The following is a 23648-nucleotide window of genomic DNA, read 5'->3' on the forward strand; positions in this document are numbered from 1 at the left end:
CACCCTAGAAAACTATGTCCTTTGTGGATTTCAAATTAAAAAACAAAACCAAAAAAATCCTCTCCCCCGAAGAGTTGAAACTCAATATTGTACTACAGGGAATGAAGGTGATTAAACAAACACAAAGGCAAGACGTTAACAGAGCACTAACAGATACTGAAAATCGAACGCATTTGAAATCTATGTTACGAGTAACAATAAAAGCTTCCGATGGGATACCATTCCTTTAAGCATGAAAATGTCTAAACAAAGAAATTTTAATTAGGCCCGATTAAAGAGCTAGGTGATTATTTCTCTCCACAAGCTTCAGAGACACTGTTGGATTGGTTTTGTTTGAGGAATATTGGTGCAAAGTTTAAATTTACATATATGCCTACTGACCTCTAGTTCATAGCAAAAGCTTTGATATTTACTAGCCTAATGTGTTTTATTGCAGCCCTGACTGTCACCTTGGTGGAAAGTTGAACAATTTAAAACTTCAAAATTTCCTTACCACTGCCTCGTTCTCTGGAGCAGACAGATTTAACATTGTGGGAAGGTTGCCTTGGATCCAGAAAGGAGACATGTGCCTGAGATCCTACTGCATACACTGACCACTCCTGACCATAGGCCAGACACACATTCTCTCTGCAGTACGGCAACTTGGTGGAAAGTAGCTGGAAATAAATGGAGCGAGAAGTTAATTCTGAAAAATGTACCAGCGGGAGGGGAGAAAGAAAGGATGCAAGCAACTGAAAAAACCTAAATATCCTTGAAACCATATTGGAGGAGACTACACTCAAGTAGTAACATGGACTTGGAAACTCTTCTGGAAGAAGGTGTTTGTCCTATAGAATGAAGACCTGAAAGAGAGAGGGGGACAGGGGAGGTGGTAACGCCACTCGGTCAAGGGAGAAAAAGCTGAAAATTGCAACTGACAGCAGGAAGGGAGGGAGATCGGCGTTTAGACCTTGTCTGCATGCAGAAACTGTACTGGTTTAGTTAAACAGGCTTAGTAAAACTGGTGCAACGCCCTGTGTAGACATTTTTATTGAAATATGTCCCTTATTAACTTAAGGAAGATCAATGTAAGCCTAGTTGAAAATAAGCGTCAACAATAGTTTGTACCAGTCTAAGTCAATTTGAAATTACATCTTATGGCCATGTCTACACTAGAGTCTCTTTTGGATTAGTCTTTTATTGTAGATGGAGCATACATGGGCAGAAGGGCTGTGTCTACATTGGCGTGATCTTGCGCCAAAGCAGCTGCGCTTCTGCGCAAAAACATGCTGCCTGTCTACACTGGTGGGGAGTTCTTGCGCAAGAACACTGACGTTCTAATGTGTGAAATCAGTGCTTCTTGCGCAAGAACTAGGATGCTCCCACTCTTGTTGCACAAGAAGCCAGTGTAGACAGGCAACATGAATTTCTTGTGCAAGAAAGCCCAATGGCTAAAATGGCCATCAGAGCTTTCTTGCGCAAGAAAGCATCTACAGTGGTACGGATGCTCTTGCGCAAAAGCACATGCCAGTGTAGACGCTCTCTTGCGCAAATACTTTAACGCAAGAACTCTTGCGTTAAAGAGTATTTGCGCAAGATCATGCCAATGTAGATGTAGCCAAGGAATTCAGCCAGCATAGGAAAACCACCCCCTGAACAACAAAAGCTAAATGTTAAAAGGTATACTCTCAGCATAAGTGCATTTACACCGGGGTTTTGCCAGCAAAGCTTTGCTTGCTAGGATTTTTCACTCTCCTAGCCAACACAGCTGTGCTGGTATAAGTTTTAAATATAGACCAGACCTAAGCTAAACCAGTGCAACTTCCTCATGTTGAAAATCCTAAATATAACTAACGCTAGAAAAGACAAGTGAACGCTCCTAGTTCGTCCAAAATTGGTAAGAAGTTAGGAGCATCCCTCCCTCAAAAGGGAAATAAATACTCATGTGTCCAGTGCTCTTGAAACAGCCTTTTCTATGAAACTTTTCAGCCTTCAAATCAAGGTTTAGGGCAAGTGTTTTTACAGACACTGCTGGGCTACATCTACACTGGCATGATTTTGCACAAATACTTTTAACTCAAAAACTCTTGCGTTAAAAGTATTTGCGGAAGAGAGCATCTATACTGGCATGTGCCTTTGCGAAAAAGATTTGCTTTTGTGCAAAAGCATCTGTGCCAGTGTAGATGCTCTCTTGCGAAAGAAAGCTCCGATGGCCATTTTAGCCATCGGGCTTTCTTGCGCAAGCAATTGATGTTACCTGTCTACACTGGCCTCTTGTGCAAGAACACTTATGCAAGAGGACTTATTCCTGAGCAGGAGCATCAGAGTATTTGTGCAAGCAGCACTGATTTGATACAGTAGAACGTCAGTGTTCTTGCGCAAATACTTGCGGCCAGTGTACACAGGCGGCAAGATTTAGCGCAAAAGCGACTGCTTTTGCGCAAAATCTTGCCAATGTAGACACAGCGTTTGGAGTCTATACAAACACATGGTAGGGAAGCAACCATAACTGGTAGGTTAACAATTGAAATGTATAATCAACACAAGAGATGGACTACCTTTGAGAGTGTGTGTTCTGCTTTCCAAAGATGAAAGTACCCATCCAAGGACACAGCTCCTAGCTCCTAGAAGAAAAAAAAAAAGTTAGAATATATAATAATATGGAAGCTAACAAAACACATTTCAATGCAAAGCAGCTGCTTAAAGGCAACTTTAGTGTCTTGAATTGAATTGTGACAGGACAGGTTAAAGGGCTTGATAGAAGAGGAGAAAGGCAACCCAGGGAAAAAACCACCACCCAGCAATGGCCCTTGTTAATTAGGAGCAGCTGCGGTGGCTATAAATCAATCAAGGGCCAGATGAGCTGACTTCAGGCTGCCACTGGACCTCTTTAAAAAGCTTCCCAGTGGGGGAAGATGAGGGAGAGTGGGGAAGGAGTTTGGAGAGTGGAGATGGAGAGGAACTAACAACTGATCAGGAGAATCAAGAGGAGCTGAGCAGAACCACTCCTGCAGTGCTGGTGAAGTGAGGGGCTCCGGCAGGGAGCATTTTGAGGCTCCCTTTCCTACAGATGGACAGAAACTTCACCTGGTGGCTGAGGAGGACTGTTTACTCAGCCCTGACTGGCCAGGGGCATTGGCCTCAACGCATCTTTATTTTGCAGAGGGACAGAAGGCCAAATGCCAAGAAAAGGCAAGTGGGACATACCACAGCCCCTAAACTGCAGGACAGTGGGCAGAACAGGGGCCTGGGACCCAGGAGTGGGGACTGACCCTGCCACAGAACATTCAGGTGAATGCTACCTGGAACTACTGATAAATTTGTACAAGATAAACCTTAGTTGCACACTGATTTCAGTGGAGCACAATAGCATGGAAGGGACAGAAGTGAAATGGAAAGCCTAAAGCCAAATAGTAGCTTAGAGACTCTAAGATCCTTGTTACATCAAGTGCCTTCCCCTCCTGCCCCCTGCACACACACGTGTAAAAATGCACTACAAGTGAGCACTGGCAATTCCCAGTACTGGACCCTGAAACAATGACAAATATTAAGTAAGATTGTAGGTAAGTGTGACTGTTTGTTAAAATAATCGAGTCTTTTAGAAGACACATCCTCTTCCCTAACAATTAGTATTAGTTAGTTTGTAAGGAACAGTTTCACATTTTTACAGTTTGAGAAATACCAAGAACAAAAAACTAATTCTTAGGAGTCAAATCAGTTGCATGCTCACTACTAGTCACTGATAAGCATGCACTGATCAGTTACAAAGCTATTAACAAGCACACAGCAAGGGAATTAGTATGCCAGTTCAGAGTGGGGAAACCAGCCTAGTATTTTGCCTATTGTACTTATTGTAGAGACATTGAAAAATGGGCCAAAGAACTTAAAACCAGAAAACTGACAGGACAGCTCTTCCTTCTAGATGTAGAGTTTGTGTTTGCCATTAATGAACAGATAGGGGCTGAATCAAAGGCAAAAGAAACAGACAAGAGACAGCATCAGAAGGGGAAGACACAAGAATCAGCAACCAAAACATACCACAAATACAGGTCTGTTGATCATTTACTAATGCGATTCCAGATGAATTTTGTATCCAGTTTTACAATCTGAAAGCAGGGGTGTCCTTAGGCATACACCTCTGTGTACAGCGCCATTCATTTGGGGCACCATATGCTATGTATGCCTAGGGAGGATTGTGGGTCTCTTCTGCCGCCCCCCCCAACCCAGGGGCTCAGCACTGGTGCCATCATCTGACTGCCTCCCCGCCCTGCAGGCTGCACCCAGCCTCCACTCACCAAGCAGCTGCAAATGGCATGAACAACTGGTGGCTGAAGATAAACAGCGATTTCCCTTTAAAAGGGCCACCTCACTCCAGCTGGCAGCACCACCGCCTACTGCTCCTCCGACCGGTGCCTGCACCTTCCGCCTGCTGCAGGTAAGTTTCCCTCCCTGCCCTAGGATTGCAGCAAATGGCATCTAGTCCACCAGTCCAGGAGAGATGGCAACTCCCTGCTCCACAGCCTGCCCCGCAGCCCGCCCCATCCTTCCTAGCATGGCTGCTCCCCACACTGGGTGTGTGTGCTGGTATTGGGCTGAGCAGGGCATCAGCACTGGTGGGGATGGGCCCTGGCTGAAAGGTTTCCATTTCACTCGTCTCAAGTTCTCTGCTTGTATCATACCGACCTTGTTCTTATTGTTGAATGCCAGTGCTCGGACTTTGCAGTTGTCTGGGTTGGTGTTCTCCTTGGGGATATCTTTCAGCGCCCTGTGAGTTATGTGAGCATAGACAGGGACCCGAGAGAGGTTGTGTCTGGCGTCACTTTTCGTCAGCACATCGTCTGTCACCTCCCAGAGACCCATTGAGCCGTCCCGGGAACCTGGATAGAAAAGACACTACAGCATGTGTTAGGCACACACAGCTTCCCGACTGACGATCGAATGTCAAGCAAGCAAGATGTGGCCATACGAAGGTAAGAACAGAGTACTATTCGGTTAGTCTAGCTGAACACATTGTTAGTCCTCAAATATTAATAAGGACCAATAAGAGCATAGTATCTGAAAGCTGCCAAATAGAAGTTAATTGGTCTCATTAACATTTGCCAATGGCTACATACAGCGAAGTCAACCAAGCTATTTTGAGATCTTCTAGCAGCAGTCAGGAATAGCAAACTAGAGCTTGCATCTTCAGAGAACCCACATCTGGCAGCAGCTCAGAGATGGCTGGAACAGTTGCACTTTGTAACTAAAGGTGCTTTTTCAAATTGGTTTAGTTAAACCAGTGGAAACCACCTGGATGAACACTACAGTAGGTTTAAACCTGGCTTCTATGGATTTAGCTTGTAGTACAGGCAGTCCCCGGGTTACGTACAAGATAAGAACAAACCTACAGTCCCTAAGTTGAATCTGTATGTAAGTCGGAACTGGCATCCAGATTCAGCCGCTGCTGAAACTGATCAGTTTCAGCAGTGGCTGAATCTGGACACCAGTTCCGACTTACATACAGAATCAACTTAAGAACCCCAGGCGTCCCCAAGTCAGCTGCTGCTGAAACTGATCAGCAGCTGATTTCAGGAAGCCCGGGGCAGAGCAACTCTGCCTCGGGCTTCCTGCAGTCAGCCGCTGGTCAGTTTCAGCAGCGGCTGACTTGGGGATGCCTGGGGCAGAGCAGCTCGGGTGCTGCTGGGTTGGTCCAGTAGCGCGGAGGAGCGGCCGCGCTACTGGACCAACCCAGCAGCACCCCAGCTGCTCTGCCCCAGGTGTCCTGATTCAGCCACTGCTGAAACTGATCAGCAGCGGCTGAATCAGGACTCCTGGGGCAGAGCAGCTGGAGTGCTGCCGGGTTGGTCCAGTAGCGCCAAGGAGCAGTGCTGCGGGACCAACCGGCAGCGCCCCACCTGCTCTACCACAGGCCCCGGGCTTTGCTCCATGTCTCCCTGGTCTGCTGGGGGGGGGAGGGCACTAGCTGCGTCCCCCCCAGCAGACCAGGGAGACGCGGAGCAAAGCGGCGGAGGACCCGGGCAGGACCGCGGCGCTTCCAGATCAGCGCCGCGGGTCCGGCCCCGGGTCCTCCGCGGCTTTGCTCCGCGTCTCCCTGGCCTGCTAGCTCCCCCAGCAGACCAGGGAGACGGGGAGCAGCTTTTCTCGCCCCAGAGGAGGCGGGCGGCGGGACCAGGCATCCCGCCACTCCAGTCCTCCGGGGTGAGAAAATCCCCGTTCGTAACTGCGGATCCGACATAAGTCGGATCCGCGTAACTCGGGGACTGCCTGTATATTTACAGATACATGTTTAAAACTGTCTAGTTTTACAGTGGATTGCACTGTGGTAACTAAACCAGTTTCTAAGCTGATTTTGGTTAAACCAGTGCAACCTCTGTGTTTAGAGAAGCCCTAATTGTACCCACAAACTCAGATGACAAGAGACTGAGCAAGCAGAATCTTCAAACTAGCAGCCATTTTAGTTCTCTTACTGGGTTTGCAAACACCAGTTAGCAAGAGTATCCTTTTTATAGTGTGCAATGAGAACTTCAGGCAAGCAAGCAAGACAGAGGAGACAGTCTTTATAAGTAAACAATTCTGGTTTTTTATTTGTTTTTTTTTAAACTGTTTAAAATGAAATATGCTGAATGCATGAACCTGTCAAAAGTTGTAGTTAAAAGCTGCTTTTCAAAAGAAAGAATTGGGGAAAACACTCCTAGATTTGGCTGCCAAGCTTTATAAGGGTGACAATAGCTCATACTGTATTAGAAGCTTGTGCAATGGGGAACGGATGCAAAGGACTGGCCAACTCATCACAGGTACGGGGACCCAGCCTAGGACTCCAGGAAAACCATGCATCTCATCATGCTCATCCCACCATCTGGTTGGTCCAAAAACTCTGTTTTAAAGCATTTCCCAGAAATTGGATTGACTGAACTCTCAAAAATCCATTAGTATCACAACGATAGCCATGTTAGTCTGAATCTGCATAAACAACGAGAAGTCCTGTAGCACCTTAAACTAACAGATTTATAGGAGCATACGCTTTCGTGGGCAAAGACTCACTTCCTCAGATGCATGTAGTGGAAAATCTAGAGGCAGGTATAAATATACAGAATATGAAGAGAGTACCAATCCAGATCCATTAGTTACCCAACTGCCGCCCCCCTCAGCCTCTAAACAGATCAAATGCTGCTGTGCAAATGGCATGTGGGTTAAATTCAGAATATTTCTGTTGTGTGTTATGCTTACATATTCCTGAGGACAATGAGCATGGGGGGAGAGGAGGCGGGGAAGAGAGAGGAGGAAAGGGAATCGTACAATAAAAAGAAAGGATCAGAGTATGCAACCAGAAAGGAGCAACAATGGTGTCAAAGCAAGACACTGTGGGGAAAAAGGGACAACATCCTTTAGAGTGAAGCCTCTAGTCTTGCAACTACTTAAATCCTATTCTTATAAAAACCACTTGATTATTAAGTATCAAGCCCAGTGTAAAGAACTGTCACTTGGGAAAGAGCAACCACTGTGTGTCTCTTTCATTGGTGAAGTGGGCAGACCTTATGAGCTTTCACTGTGAAAGTCTTTTACATACAGTAAGATGGATTTGTTTAGGGTTTTGGTCCTTTTTGAGGGCTGTTTTCCTAGGTGCTGAGTCCTTATAACTGAGCCCTCCCAAAACGCAACTGGTTCAGTGTCTGTGCTGCTCTGCAGGGGGGGAATTATTCCAATTCTGCACTTTGGTTGGGGGAGACCAAAGGATCTGGCCCAGCCCGACAGGGTGGTGGGAAGCCCCAGAGAGCAGGAACGCAGGCATCACTGGCATGATCAGCAGACCAGGGGATAACCTCAAGGGGACTTCTGAGATTCAACCTGTCACAGCAACAAAGATGCTAGGCCAGATTGTCAGAATCAAACGTCGTCATAAATGCTCCTCAAAAGACAACTCAAACTGATGTTACCATGTGTGAACATTATGGGTCAGCTTTTTTTGAACCATTCTTACAATCTGCCTAACAGGTTTTATTATGCTAATAAATGATCAGTTTGTCATGTGTGTTTTGGTTGGACTTCTGCTGAATTTCAAATTATTAATATATTAATTGGTGATGGGAGTATTTATCCATTACATTTTTACTGTAATTTCAAAAGTCCAGTAATCATTCTAATTGATCAATATAAGCAAGCTTCCGAGGTGAAGATTTCCTGTTTAAAAGTAAAGTTTTATTAGGTATGTGTGAAAGCGGGTTTTTCCAAGTTGTTTGATACGTTGCAGGAGATAAGGGTTTAACAGATTAAGGCGAGCTCAGGGAGGACAGAAACCTCTTATGGAGCAGAAGGGGAAAAGCTCGCTTATCTTGATTTTCAGAATAATAGATTTAGATAACTCTTACAATAATTTTCCCTACAAAACTGGGTTTAGAATAGATTGTATAACAAACAGCTGCAGAAGGATGAATCTTTCTTTTAGAACTTTAGAAGACAGTGCCCTGAGCAACACTCTGAGAGTAATTAGTGTTTATCAATTTGTTTTAGGGTCCAATTTAGACACTACAGGGATGAATGTCCATCATCTGCAATGTCCACAACTTCAAAGTCAACTGCGGGTCTCCCCAACAGTGTTGAAACTCAACTACATCAGCGAGTAACTTAGATCAGAAAGATTTTCTTCCTCATCCAGTAAAGCTACAGATGAGTTCCCGATTAGGATCAGCTAAACTTATAGAGTGCTCAGTTATTTATGTAAGAACTTCTCTCCCTTTTCTCTTGTTGAGAGTAAACATTTCATTGACATGGTTCAATTATTATGATCAGGCCCCACCCAGCAGAGCAAACATTGCTGGACACAGTGTATAACAAGGAAATTGAACTGTGTGCAACAAATCAAGACAGAAAATTAACTGAGTCTTGATAGTGAATTACTCTAAGTTACTCCACCTAACATGTGCTTGTGTACCAACAGAAGGTTGGATTCTCTATCTCAGTCTCAATCAGTTGGGGGAGGGAGGCGTGGCATCTCAACTCATCTAGATATTTGCTGTGCTTTATATGACGCCTGTTGTAAAACACTAGCAAAGTCAGTACAAACTAATATTTCATACAATGAGTTCATACTATTCTCTATACTATCCACTGAAATGCAAGTACAATATTGATATTCCAATTGATTTATTTTATAATTGTGGTAAAAAAAATGAGAAAACCCCTTGTCACTAATAGTGTAAGCCAAGCCACTTCTGCATTTTTGATTTTGCAAGCAAGTAGTTTAAGTGGGGTGAAACTTCAGGGTTAGCAAGGCAAATCAGACTCCTGAAAGCGGACCAGTAGGCTGGAAAGGCTGAGAACCACTTATCTTACAGGAACAACTGATACAAGTTTTATTGCCACTTCTAGGATAATAATTCAAAATGATCTGGACAAACAGGAGAAGTGGTCTGAGGTAAATAGGATGAAATTTAACAAGGACAAATGCAAAGTGCTCCAGTTAGGAAGGAACAGTCAGATGCATACATACAAAGTGGGAAGTGACTGTCTAGGAAGAAATACTGCAGAACGGGATCTAGGGATCACAGTAGACAACAAGCAAAATGTGTATAACCAGTGACACACTGTTGCTTTAAAAAAAAGATTCTGAGATGCATTAACAGGAGTGCTGTGAGCAAGACCCAAGAAGTCATTCTTCCGCTCTACTCTGCACCGATTAGGCCTCAACTGAAGTATAGTGTCCAGTTCTAGGCATCACATTTCAGGAAAGATGGTGAGAAATTGGAGAAGGTCCAGAAAAGAGCAACAAAATTTAAAGGTCTAAAAAACCATGACCTAGTACAAGATTTACCCAGTGTTGCTCGAGTCCATAACTCAATTTTTGTTTATTGGAAAACAACATGAAAATGTACAGGCTTCATAATAAATCATTGCTCTGGGTGCGGCTGGGATGAGGGGTTCAAGTATGCAAACTACTCCGAGGAGAGTACTACCTCGGCCCTCTCACCGCAGCAACTTCGGGCCAGGTGAGAAGTGCCTCTCCATTGCCGCTGCAGCTTAGCAGGCACAGGTAGGGGAGGGGTTCAGGTTTCATCTGTGTCCCCCTCCCCTGCGCTCCCCAGCCAGAGTGAGGAATGCAGCAAACAGTGCGCTTTCCCCTTGCTCTCTGACAAAAGCAAACAGCCAGCAATGTTCCTGTACGAATATGGGGGGAGAGGGCTTCAGCCTCTCCACACTCACTCCTTCCCTACAGCGCAACTGGGGAGGTGGGAGGCTCAGGGCGGGGGCAGTCCAATTTGGTGGTGTTAGTTCTTACGGTTTAGGAGTTCTTAACAATCAGACAAAAATGTCTTCAATATATAGCAGATGAAGGATGATTGAAAGAATTTAGGTTTGTTTCGTGTGGAGAAGAGACGAAGGGATAAGGGATCATATCAGGGATAAGGGAAGTGACGCAGGCTTCACCCAGGACTTCTATCCACCCTGCAGGAAGCTGGCACTACACTAGAGGTAGATAGTGGGGCTTCTTGGCGGGGGGGGGGGGGGGGGAGGACGGAGAGTGGGAGTGCCCGAACGCCTCGCAATCGACTGGTCGAGGCCTCACGATCGACCAGTCGATCGCAATCGATGGGTTGGTGACCACAGGTCTAGTTAATATTTAATCCTGCCAAGAGTGCAGGGGACTAGATGATCTCTCACGGTCCCTTCCATTCCTATGATTCTATTAAACTAATTCTCCCCCAAGTAGTACAATGAAATCCAAGAGTTGACTATTTTGAGTTATTTATTAAGAACTGGCCTATTGTGATGACAATTTGTTAAGAAAATCATGACAAAATAGATCTCACAGCCAAAGTAGTCAACATCTGACTAAAGAGAAATGTAGAAGATATGCTGAATATACTGAAATTTATTTCCATAGCCTTGGACTTACTGCAGAAAGATTGCTGAGACTGTTCAAAGTTGGAACAAATTGCAAGAGATACGGAAGGAAGAGATACCTAAAGTTAAATTGCAGGAAGTATAAAAGCCATTCCATTTAGAACTTGTTCCACCTAATTTTCTCACCAGTATTCTCACCCCAATGCATCAAGATGATGCTGCTGTGACATGGGCATCTAATAAACACCAATCAATAATAATGAGACAAGGGAGGCGAGGAAGTATCTTTTATTGGACCAACGTCTATTGATGGGAGAGCCAAGATCTGTGTCTCAAAGGCTTGTCTCTCTCACCAACAGAAGCTGGTCCAATAAAAGCTGTACGTCATCTACCTGGTCTCTCCAATATCCTGGGACCAACAGCAACAACCACACTGCATACAACTAAAATAGGTCAGGGCTGGAGGTTAGTCACTCAAAGCACAATTTGTTTGCTGATGTTTCACCCCACTGAATTTGAGGAAATCACTAGTTAAGTACAGGTTGAACCTCCCTGGTCTGGCACCCTCTGGACTTAAGTGGTCCCAAACAAAGGAATTTCCCAACCAGGAAGGTCAGGCATCTGGGATCTCCCAGGGCCCCTCTCCTGGCTGCTGCCCCAGGACAGCCCAGAGGCCCGACCTCCCCTGGCTCACTTGCCTGGCTCTGCTGCCCCCTGCAGCCAGTCCTGCATGATAGCAGCTGCTCTCAGCTGGGTTCCCTAAGTCCCACACTGGAAGAGTTGCTCCTGTGGCTACCTAACCCCAGGTCAAAGGCCCTGCAGGTTGCCACAGACCAGACCAGCAACACTCCCAGCCACATTCTACCTCTGGGGCTAGGGCTTTCTGATCTAGCAACATCTGTTGTCCTGCTGGACCACAGATATTGCCAGACCATAGAGCCCTGGATGAGAGAACTTCAACCAGTACCGAATTTGTTGAAGTGCTAAACTAGCTTTCGACAGCAGTAGCCTCCTCTGCAGGCACAGTAAGTCCAAATGAAGAAAATACTCTAATTCACACCAAATTGAGAAATCGACTGGGAGTTTAAAAAGCAGGGAAACTTGTGTCTCTTCCGGTCTGAGAGTTAAAAGTTTGAATAACTGCCTAAGTAACTTAAGAGACTCATGTTCAAGACACTTAGGCAACTAGGAACTTACTTTAGCTCTAGTCACTCCATGAAATTTGAAAATTTTCCAAGGTGACCTGAGAATCAGTTTAATTCACTGACTACAATTACTTTTTCTATTCCTTTAGCTGTAAATGCAGACTGTATTTTGGTAAGAAAAGTGTGTGCAGCCAAAGCATTTCAGATGGTTTTGTTTCATAAAAATATATTTTTACTCCAGTTACCTTCCTAATGCAACTTGACAAATCATGAGCAAAAAGTTAATTGTCTAACAGGCAGACAATATATCATTCACCATTTTCTAACACACTAAAACGTGCAGTTAGAGAACATTGAAAATACTAAGCTATACAACTGCTTAAATAAAGGTATTCTGTTACAGTGTACCCTCCTCTAAGTAGCAAAAAGACATACCAAATTAGCATACAGGCTCTATTGACTTGGAAATCAACATGTTTTGATGACTGTCTACCAGTAAGAATGCACCTTTCTGTAGACAATAAGTACAAGTGGAAAAGGTGATTAAAATGAGTGATTTAAATAGAGGCTTTACCCATAATAATTTAAAATGTGTGACTAAAAGTCACCTTGATTTAAAGAGGCCTACACTGATAATATAGAAGCAGAAGTCTGGGCACAAGGAATTAAGTCTTATTACCAGCTCTGAGACAACATACTTCCATCTGTGCCTCAGTTTTGCCTCCACTTTTTGCAATACCAGATGGATACCTCCTCCGTCTGTAAATTTTTAAAGAAAATACACGATACCTTTAATGGCAAGGCATGGAATTCCGGAGCTTGCATAGAATGACATTTACAAGTAAATTCAATAAATATCCATGTCATCCTTAAACTTTAAGTTACTTTTTGTATCAATTTGTAGTGTTGGGAGAAGAGGAATTTTCATGATTTCTGTGCTCTCCATGAATTGGTGATTTACACATGGCTCTGCTCATATGAGGTCAGTGTACCTTTAAACATGGAAAGGGCTAAGTCAGTCTCAGCACCCCTCTAAATTTTAGGGTTTGGTACACTTATGTAAGCATAAAATGGATATGCTAGCATGACATTACTGGCTCAACATATTTTGTCTTTTATCATCAAATACACCCAGTCAGTTCCCACTAATACCAATCACAGTGAAGGGCTTCCCAATAACATTTTATGATAGAAGTCTCTTACCGCTCAATTAATTTATATGGCCATGGCTTTTAAATGGAACATAATCATGTTTGTTATGGAGATTTGTAATTCAATAGCACCCCATTAATTTCTAAACACCCTGATATGCTTTATAAAGAAGCTGTTCTTTTTATTGTTGCTAACACAGAAATGCGTCACTGTATCTTGTTAAACTGGTTAACCCTGAAGCTAGGGGCAGAAGTACTGTGTCACTCTAGGCTTATAATATCTAGAGAATTACTCATCCTATCAGAAGCTCTTAGCAAAGAAGAGCCTACTGTTTGTCTATAATGACTGATATTCTTCATTCAAGGCTACCGTAGGTCAAAAGAGGTTTAGTTTTATGTCTATGAATTCCTTTAATAAGTCACTCTAGACACTTGAGTGGAAGTTGACCCTCACCTCTCTCTAAACACCAGCAAAAAGTGACACGGAAAGCCAATCCTCCAGCCCACTCTGCATTCCCCAGAGAAGGATACAACAGGTCTCCCTGAGACTTCAGAGGCTGGTAGGCCTCTAACCCCAGCCTAGGGGAAGTGGCTAGCCATCTGACCTGACACGAGACCAGTAGCTCCTTTCCCTTTCAGCGCATCATGCTCACCTGCCTGCCAAAAGGTGGTATGAAATTTTGCTTTCAGTTTCTCTGCCTACATAGAGGCATGTGATAACTCCTCCTGCAGCTTTATTTCAAATATTTCTGCTTCTCAACTTTAATGGCAAAATATAATTCCAGTTTCATATTTAAAAGGCTTTTAAATTCCATAGCATTTTCTGCACCAGGACCCACAGATAAACAAGCTCTCTAGAATACAGCTTGGCAAGCTGACTAAAATTTTAAATACAGTATTTATGTTTGGATTTATTTGTTGCCTTAACATGCCCAGGCAGCAGAAACTGTATGCCCCATGGACACATGCCAAAGACCTGACCTGAAGTGTGTCATGGTATAAATGACCTGAATTCACAACAATGAAGCTATGTGCAGGTAACAAACATGATGTTTAAAAAAAAAAAATCCAGCCTTCATGTATGAGGTTTCTTATTGCTCTGCTGTTCCCATCTTTCCCCGCCTCCCATTGTTTTGAATAGGGTTTTCTCCAGTTTTATTAGCTTGCTTTTCTTGACACTCAGTCCTGCCCTTGCCTCTAACCCAGGTTTGGTGGAAGATGAGACCAACAGTCAAGGAAAGGTCTACTCAGCTAGAGAAGTGTGAAAACAGGACCAGTTTCCCTGCAAGACCAACACTGTTCAGAATTCACCCAAGACTGGAAAAAAGCCACTTTAAACAGCACCACTGAGGCTTCAGGTGAATTTAGGAGGCGCTATACCCAGAGTCAAGCCCAAATCTCCCCCTCAACATACAGAGGAATGGTATCCAATATCTAATGACTACAAAAAGATTAAAGGGTATCAAACTTTACCTCCTAAAGGAGCTGAATCAAGTACTACACATTGCTCAGTATTGAAGAGAACATGTTCCTGGAGGCTTCACACTCCGACAGTCAAGATTTGTTTTATTTTATTCAGTTTTCCAGTGGCAACTCAGTGATTAGTTCTACAATAAGCATGGGTATGTAGAAACTCCCCCTAGGAGGATACCTTCTCTTCCTCATGCACACTAAGAACTACGTTAATGAGATTTAAAGGCGCTCAGCATAACTGCATCAGTATGGAGCTTTTTGCAGGGAGGGGAGAGTTTAAAGCATGATTTAATAATTTCATTGAATTGAAAAAGACTTGCTTTTCCTAAAGAGTGTAGATACAGACCTGGTTTTGTGTGAAAACACACACACACACACACACACACACACACACACACACACACACACACCTGAAGAAGTGGGTTTTGCCCATGAAAGCTCATGATAACATGTGCATGTTATGTTAGTCTAATATCACTCGAAAGACTATCTGTTGTTTAAGTTTTCACTGTTACAAACTAACTCAGCTACCCCTCTGAAGCTCATTCACATACATCATTTAGGCTCCAGCTTCACTTCAGGTTTGGCTGTCATAGTTAGAGGTGCCCATGTTCTAACTAGGGATGTTAAAGACTAGTCAACTATCCGATAAGCATTTGTCAATCCCCCCCCCCGCCACCTATGGTACAAGGTGGCATTTCAAAGGGACAGTGGTAGCTCAGCTGTGCAGCACTGCTCCTTTAAAAGGCAGAAGCACCATGGAGCCCAGGGTCAGCTCCACGGCTACCCCTTTGAAATGTTCTGAGGCAGCGTTTCAAAGAGGCAGCGCCACACAGCTGAGGCGTGGATCAGCTGTGCAGCATTGCCGCTTTGAAACCCCAACATGGTGTCTCAAAGGGACAGCTGCTGCACAGCTGATCTGTAGCTGTGTGGCGGCTGCCCCTTTGAAACGCCACCTCCGTGCATTTCCAAAGGTTAGCTGTGGAGCCTGGAGACAGCCGGGGACTCCCCAGCTAATCTTAGGCTCCGCATGACATTTCCCTAGAACCCAGGGTCAACTGGGGAGTTCCCAGCTGACTCTGGGTTCCGCTGAAATGCCATGCAGAACCAGGGTTAGCTGGGGACCCAGTTCCCCACTGAATCCAGACTCCACAGCTTTGAAATGCACAAAAGCCTCTGCTCGGAACTTTTGAACATTTCAAAGCAGGCACCCACGTGCAGCCCACTAAACACAGAGTTCCACATTCCTCCTTTGAAATGTACAAGAGCCCTAGTGGGCTTTCAAAGAACGAATGCGGAAAGTGCCTATCAACTAGTTGAGTAGTTGATGGAAATTCCATCGACTAGTCAATTACCACATTTTAACATCCCTAGTTCTAACAAGGCTTTTTGCTTTTCATGTGGTCATTACACTAGTTGTACAGCCACGCTGTACTGTCCACACTACAAATGAAATAGGTTTTAAAACAATGTTTCCAGCAGACAGTTTGGTGTTACCATGATCATATTTCAATGGTAGATTGTGTCTTTACATGAGATATTTTAATTTGGAAGCATCACAAAAAAAATATGCTCCATTGCTCCTCCATCCGGTACATCATCTTGATGCTCCAATCCCCTTGTCAGACATGTACTTGCACATTAACACTGCGCGGTCTTTCCTTAAGACACAGACCTTAAACAACCACTCTATCCAAATCTTACATGAAGATAAACCTACCAGAAACAGCCATAGTATCACTGATCCAGGCAATAGAAAATATCCAGTCTTTGTGTCCATCCTGAAGAGAGAAAAAGGACAAAGCAGCCTGTGAAATTATCAGTGTTTATTTTACCTACCAATTGCTATAAATGCACAGTAGTTGTAAAGTTTCTCTTAAACAGGGGAGTTAGGCTTTTCCTTTTGTTGCTGTACAAAAAGCCTATTTTAAAAACAGGCAATTGTGACAGCAACACTATAAAACTTGCAAATGTTAGTTGATTGCCTGAAACTACTTTTAACTCACTTTTTGAAAGAGATTTTAAATAGTGTCCCTTTAATTTCAGTGGTCAATAAAACACCTCTTGATGAAGATAAAAACTTCACTGAGTTCCAGAATTTAAGTCTGAAGAATCAAATGCTTATACATATAGATTGTTCTTTTCAGAAAGAAGGGATGAACCTATCATGTTTTCTATGTATCTCCTGATGCACATCACTACTGATGTAAACAACTGTGTTCTAAATTTTATATGCAGAAGCCATTAAACATAATTATGTGTTCACCACCCCAATGCCGTGCACCTCTAGGAAACTAGGTCAGGATGGAAATGTGTGTTCCATTCACAATAATTACCCATATAGTGTAAAAAACCCTAGTTGTCCTGTGGCACCTTAGAAACTAACAAAAATATAGGTAGTATCATGAGCTTTCGTGGGCAAAACCCACTTTTTCAGATGAGCTTGAAAGCACGTGATTATATACATATTTGTTAGAGTAGTAGACACAAGACTACTAGTTGTTTTTAAAGTTACGGGCTAACACAGCAACTCCTCTGAGCCAGAGAGTAAAGTTAGGTTCCTCAAGGGACGCTACTGCAGTCTGTTCAGAGAACTGTGGGCCCGATATTCTTTAAAAGAGGAATAATCCTATTAAAATCAAAAGAGGCTGTGTTCCCTGTAAACTGTGTGCATGTGCTACTGCCCAGGACACATTCAAATGCCACCCAGCTGATTAGCAGAGAGACCACAGCTAGGTTTTTTATTGTTGCTGGTGGTGCACATACCTCAGTGCACATAAAATTTATTCCACACATGGGTGGAAAAGATTAGAGGGAACTTTGGTCACAGTACTATGCAACTGACTAGGAAGTGTCACATGCTTAGGCTACCCTGCAATTGGTAATCACCCTCACTTAGCTCCCACAGACATTATGACCTCAGCGGCTGTGACTCATTGGTGCTCATGTCAAAGTCCTGCCCAAGAACAAAACTTTCAAGACACTCCCTTCAGCTTTGTTTGAGAAGTTCTTTAAAAAACAAGGTCATAAGAATTTTTTTTTTTTAAATGGAGCATGGTACAGTTGAACTTTACATCATATGCTGGCAAGAAATACAGAGTTAGAACCAACCCTCAGAATCCATTTGCATGTCACATTGGGCTAGGGAAGAACCATGCACAGTATCATCTCCCAGTTTCATTTCTCAATACAGTTCATATGCTGAACAGCCTGGTTTATGCTTCAGTGACCTCCATTAGCAAGTTAGGGTGTTGCTAATTTCTAACAGAAGGGTAACACTTGCGCTCTTCTAAATGGATTGGGGGGAGGGGTGGTTTCTACAGTGAAGCCTTCCTGAGAAGAGACTGCTTAAAGACAGAATCAAAAACCCAAAATCAGTAGAACAGACTCATGCTTTCCACTCTTTGCCTGTTCACTCTTCCAGATTAAAAGGAATATTTTAAAGACGTGCACAGACCACATTAAACAGAAATGTGTGTTCATATCTCCAGTGCGTTCCCCCGGACAATTTCAATTCTGCAGGAAGTGATATTTTCAACCTTTGACACTTCACTGTAATACCTATTGAGTGACTCTGCACCTTTCCCAAATATGCTAACTTACATCTCCCACGCAGACAGGATCAAGCGTAGGCAGACGATAAATCGCAAGGCTATTTGGATTGTCCCCTCCTGTAGCCAAGAGCGTCCTCGAAGGGTTCAGCTCAATTGCATGAATACCGCAGCCCTGTTGGTTTACCATGCCAGGTTCTCGATCTTTCAGGATAGGAATCTTCGTAATTTGACCCGTCTGAACATCAACCACAAAGAGCTGAAAGACAGACATACCTGAAGTTTTAGAAACAGAGCCATCAAACCAAATTCACATAATAAATTTGAAGAGAAACAAAATGGCAGGTCACTTGATCCACTCGTGATCAGAGTTAGAACATTGTCCGTTCTCACAATGGTGTGCTTACATTCAAAGCTAAACCACAAAAAAATAGTTTAAAGAAATGCAACATGTGTGATTATAAAGGGACAAAATTACCTTAAAAAAATCAGTTGTTTAAAAATTAATTTTTTAGGTGTTACTTTTGACCAACATTCAACAAATGTTCATTTGACTGTTCCTTTATGTCTGAACACAGCTCACGTAGGGTCTGTTTATACTGCAATTACACTCCTTCAGCTGGCCCATGCTGCCTGACTCAAACTCCCTGGACTTAGGCATGTTAATTAGCTGATAAATCAATATTTGAGTATCAATGGAATTTCCATCCACTACTGGATTACTTGATAAGAGGGGCACTCTGCTGCACCTCTGCCTTTGAAATGTACAAGAGCTTCCGTGGCTCATGGACATTTCAAGAGTTGCCCAGGCTCTTGTACATTTCAAAAGGGAGTGGTGCAGCAGTGGGGACCCTACACAAGTGGGGACTGCTTTAGTCCCTATTAATACGAATTCCCCACTGCACCTCTGCCTCCCCACCACCCCCACAGAGACAGTGTTGGGGGGAGCCAGCTTTTAAGCCGGCTCCCCCAGCACCGCCCCGGTGCCTGTGTTAGAGGCAGCAGGAGAGGGGGAAGTAACTTGTTGACTAGTAGATTATATCCCTACCAGGGCTCAGGCTGAAGGACTATTGAATTGCAGTCAGATCCCACAATTTGACTGAACCTTAGCCCAAGCAAGCTGGCATGGCCAAGCCAGGGTTGCCTAACTCAAAGACATGGTATCAAGGCTTTTAAGGAACTGAATTAATGGAATGGGAAAAGAAGAGGGAAAATGTTCGAGGTGATCACTCTTTGCCAGACAATTCTAGGATGGGGAGAGCATAGTTTCTGGTGCTTAGAATGCAGTTTATGTTTACGTATCATTTCTTCATCACTTCTCGCAGAAATTCTTTTCCGTTTCCTAGTAACATCAAATGGTAAACAACGGCATTAACCCCACAGCATTTAACGCAGTCGTGGATTTTACAGCAGCCATGGGCAACCAAGAACAGCCAACGAGCTGCACAAGTGGCCCTCCATCTCAGTGACCAGTAGTCGGTAACCTGCATCCCACAGCCCACTGGGGCGCATTTGCCTGCCTCACACACTGGGGCACAGGAGACTATGTTTCCTACCCCTCCCCGACCCTCCTAACACCTTCAGAGCACCACGAATCGCCTGATTTATGCTCCTTCTCCCTTCCAGAGTCTGACCAGCGGATTTGCAGCTATGAGCCTGTGGCAGTCCCCTACTCTCCTTCTGTAGGAGTCTGTTCTCAGGCCTGTTCTACATTTCTGGTTCTCCCTCTCCCCCCAGCATACTGGGGATAAGGATCTGAATCTAAACTGTAGACTGTAAGCTCTTACAGGCAGGGACTATTTCTTTGGGGTACCGTACACATTTTAGCCAATATGAAGTTACCCATTTACCATAGTAGCTAAGACTATCATGGAGACAGATGTGAAGAGAGGAAGCAGTGGCCTAGGAATGTAAGCAACTAGTTGACTATCCGATAAGTTTATGCTCATTGGATAGTTACTAACGATGTGACTAGTTGTTCTCTTCCCCTTGCTGCATCTATCAGAGGCAGAAAAGGGGTGGGCAGGAGCTGGGGGCAGAGGAGGTAGAGACACAGCAGGAAACAACATGAGTGGGGACTGAAGCAGTCTCTGCTGTGTCATTTCTGCTGTGATTCTGCTTTTGAAATGTACAAGAACCTCAGCAGGGCTCTTGTACATTTTAAAGGCTCAGGAGCCAGAGGGAGCATGGGGCCAGTCCCGCACTGGCCCAGTGCTCCCTGCGGGGCTTCCGCTTTTGAACTGTAGCAAGAGCCCAGAAGGGCTCTTGCTACAGTTCAAAGGTGGAGGCACTCTTATAGACTAATATGACTAGTTAATCAATCTAAATGTAACATCCCTACAATGTCCAATTTTCAATTTGCACCATCGGCAACAGGTCTTTCTGGTTTCACTACATTGGTTCATAATCGAATAATCACCACATATAGAAGCACAGGACTAGAAAGAACCAACAGAAAGCTAAATGCAGCCACTGACATTTCTATTGAATTGGTTTTAATACAGCCAGAAAGATGGATTCGCTGCTGTTAAACAGTGCACAACACGGGAAGATAGACAGCCACGTCCATTATGCATGCATTCCAGGTGTTAAATAATTAGTTGCTTTCAGTTCCATACTTTTTAGAAATCCAGCAAATTATAGCATCTGACCATTAGGTCAGAAATGCCCCACTCCCCCATCATCATGTGCCAAATGTCCCAAACAAACCCAGGACATCTTTGTGACTGAAAATTAAAGTATGGACGCAAATGTTCTTCCCAGTGACTATGCAGTCTGGTCTCTACGATGGTTAAAGTTCCAGAATGGCTCCTCTACACAACTGTAGTGATTTTTCCCTTCTCACCTCAAGTAAGAGGATCCTGCTCTCAAATTACTTTTGAGGTGAACTTTCACATTGGTCTGGGGCTCAAAAACCACGATGGGCAAGCTTGTTCAGTTACGCTAAGCACTGGATAGCTGCCTATACTTGAACGTGTGTATACCTGTACGAAGCAGTGATTTGGATCTACTGCCAGCATGCAGTAACTTCGCAGCCAAGCTTTAACCAGATAAAACAATGCTCTGGCAGCCACCAAGAACAAAGGACCACACCTAATATGTATCAAATGGAGCGGACTCGAGCTGTTCAATGGGGAACAAACAAACTGGATGACCCAACAGACTGTTTAGGATTCCTTATCTCTGAATCAGGGGTATAAGCGGTGATGTCTATGCTGCTCAAGGAGCAAGAAGAGAATGCCTGGGTCGCTATAAACATGGAGTGCTGGGACGATACCTCTTTAGCTTATGGATACTATAGCTGAAGTCCCACACAGATACAAAACTTCTATCCGCATTCTTTCAATCCGTGATTCACAAACATGGCCAGAGATATCCACAGATTTACAGAGCTCTAGGTCTGGCTGCATTTGACCCATCTCATTGTGCCTTCTTTGATTACTAACTTTATGCATTCTTCAGAATTTGTATTACAATTGCATCTAACAAGCCCCAGCAACAATCAGGGCTTCATTGTACTAGTGACACACATGCACTTGGGAGACAGCTCCTACCTCATAGAGCTTACAATCAAACCGGACCATGCAAGGGAATGAGCTCCACTTCACAGTGGAAAAACGGAGGCAGACAGCAATTAAGAGAGCTGCTCGAAGGTCACAGTTATGCCTTTGGCAGAGAGAAGTTGAAGCCAAAACTCCAGAGACACAGGTTAGTGCCTCTGTCACACAATCCATCATTCCTCTCCTAATGAAGTACTTAAATCAGTTGACAGGTTCTTCTGTCAGTTCCATTCTAATTCTTTACCTGCTTTTCAGAGAGAGCAAGAAGGGAAGCCACACTCACCAGTGCATTAAACACACCTACACGACTTGCACGCCCCATTTTATATTTGTAACCAAAAATGTTTAGCTGGGTTAAGCAAGGACAAGTCAATGGTATTTTTCAGTCTGTAATACAATACATTTTGAACACTCCATCTGATAAACGCCAGAGAATGCTCTATGCATCAACAGTCCTCAAAAATCAATAGTTTTGCCAACTGGAAAAAAATAGGAAAATCTGATTTCCACTGGCATGAGAGGACTATGAACCTCAGGCAGCTCATTTAGTGCTGAAGATGTATCTTTGGCATACTGATGCTGTGTATGCATCATAGACAAGAGATCAATACGCTTCTCTCATTGTTTAAGTAGGCTGGACTATACAGCCAATAAAGTGTGGGACTCTCTAGTTAGTGTACTTTTTATAAACAGCCTAAGTGGACACAAACTTAATTTTATATGGTCCCAGGCTTGTGCATGTACACTGACTGATCGCATAGTTCCTTGTCTGATAAAAACAGATTAACTCATTTTGCACAGCAATTCTTTTAAACTCTTGAAGGAATGAACACTGCTAGCTCTGTATAAACTCAGATGCATTTTGGCTACTTGTGTCAGCATTTGAATTTCTTGTTGACTGACTGCGTTGCTGAAAAGTGAAATCACAGAGCGGACAGTAAGTCTGTCAAACCACAACACAAAGTGGCTTACTGTAAGATCATGCATTAGCCCTCGCTCTTTAAACTCATCATAGGTCTTTATGAAAAAGTCAACTCTCAAACTGGTAGGACTCCTTCACAAGAGAGACTGGAATACAAACCAGTCTCTGTGTCTATGCCATAGCATGGGGGTCAGCAACCTTTCCGAAGAGGTGTGCCAAGATTTAACACCCCTGGGCTGTGCTGCTCTCCCGGGATGGCAGGAGGGACTCTCTCCACCATGCGCCCCGCTTAGTCTCTTGCCCGGGACTCCGCTCTGGCTTTTCCCGTGGGGAGGGGAGGAGCAGCGTGCGTGCGCTTCCCTGGAAACGGCACAGAGCCTCATCATCCCATTCCACCACCCCCCCCACCTCGCAGGAAGCCAGCACTGATCCAATCTTGGGAGAGGTGGTCAGGGAAATGGGTGAGGTGGGGGTGGGTTTTCTTTATTTATGGCAGGGTGGGAAATTTTTGGGGGTTCAAAGGCCACTGACCCATAGAAAAAAGTGTCAAGTGGGGACCACACAAGTGAAAAGCAAAAACTACTCCAAAAAACCCCCAACCCTCTGAGCCTGACCTGATCGCACCCCAGTCCCTAATTCCCCCATTACCCCTTCACCCCAGCCTCCGCTTCCCCTGCCCTTGGCCCCCACTCCCTCACCCATCCCACAGAGGGGAGGGGTGGGGTGTCCTCAAAAACCAAGTTATTGTAATATATTTCAATGATACAAAAGGTAAAAAAAGAGTCAGAAACCCCCCCACACTTTTTGTAAAACCCGGGATTCCCCCCCCCCCCCCCAGTAAAAATACTTTACATTGAAAATGAAGGCTTGAAAAGCACCCAAAGTTGCAGGGTAGGGTGATAGTTGCTAGCTGTATTTGTTTATGTCTATTGCAGGTGACACTTGGAGTCCTCCTTATGCTCATCAACATACAATCATGACAAAGTAAGAACTCGCCCCAGAGAAGTCATAATTATTGCATGCTTGCG

General features: G+C 44.1%; 1 protein-coding gene and 1 long non-coding RNA gene across 2 annotated transcripts in view; one reads left to right on the top strand and one right to left on the bottom strand.

Moving 5' to 3' along the window:
* LOC142830002 (uncharacterized) overlaps positions 1–571 on the top strand; it is a 35157-nt gene extending 34586 nt beyond the window's left edge. Inside the window, exon 5 of the long non-coding RNA XR_012905011.1 lies at positions 437–571. This is a non-coding gene — a long non-coding RNA (uncharacterized LOC142830002). The remainder of the gene's footprint in view (positions 1–436) is intronic.
* DCAF12 (DDB1 and CUL4 associated factor 12) overlaps positions 1–23648 on the bottom strand; it is a 50749-nt gene that overhangs the window by 19520 nt on the left and 7581 nt on the right. The window contains exons 3-7 of the mRNA XM_075932785.1: positions 18191–18397; positions 16308–16368; positions 4663–4856; positions 2538–2603; positions 494–656 (exon numbers count right to left, since the gene is read on the bottom strand). Coding sequence (XP_075788900.1) covers positions 494–656; positions 2538–2603; positions 4663–4856; positions 16308–16368; positions 18191–18397 — 691 coding nt within the window. The remainder of the gene's footprint in view (positions 1–493; positions 657–2537; positions 2604–4662; positions 4857–16307; positions 16369–18190; positions 18398–23648) is intronic.

The sequence above is a fragment of the Pelodiscus sinensis genome, chromosome 6 (genome assembly GCF_049634645.1).
Source record: "Pelodiscus sinensis isolate JC-2024 chromosome 6, ASM4963464v1, whole genome shotgun sequence".
Lineage (NCBI taxonomy): Eukaryota > Metazoa > Chordata > Testudines > Trionychidae > Pelodiscus > Pelodiscus sinensis.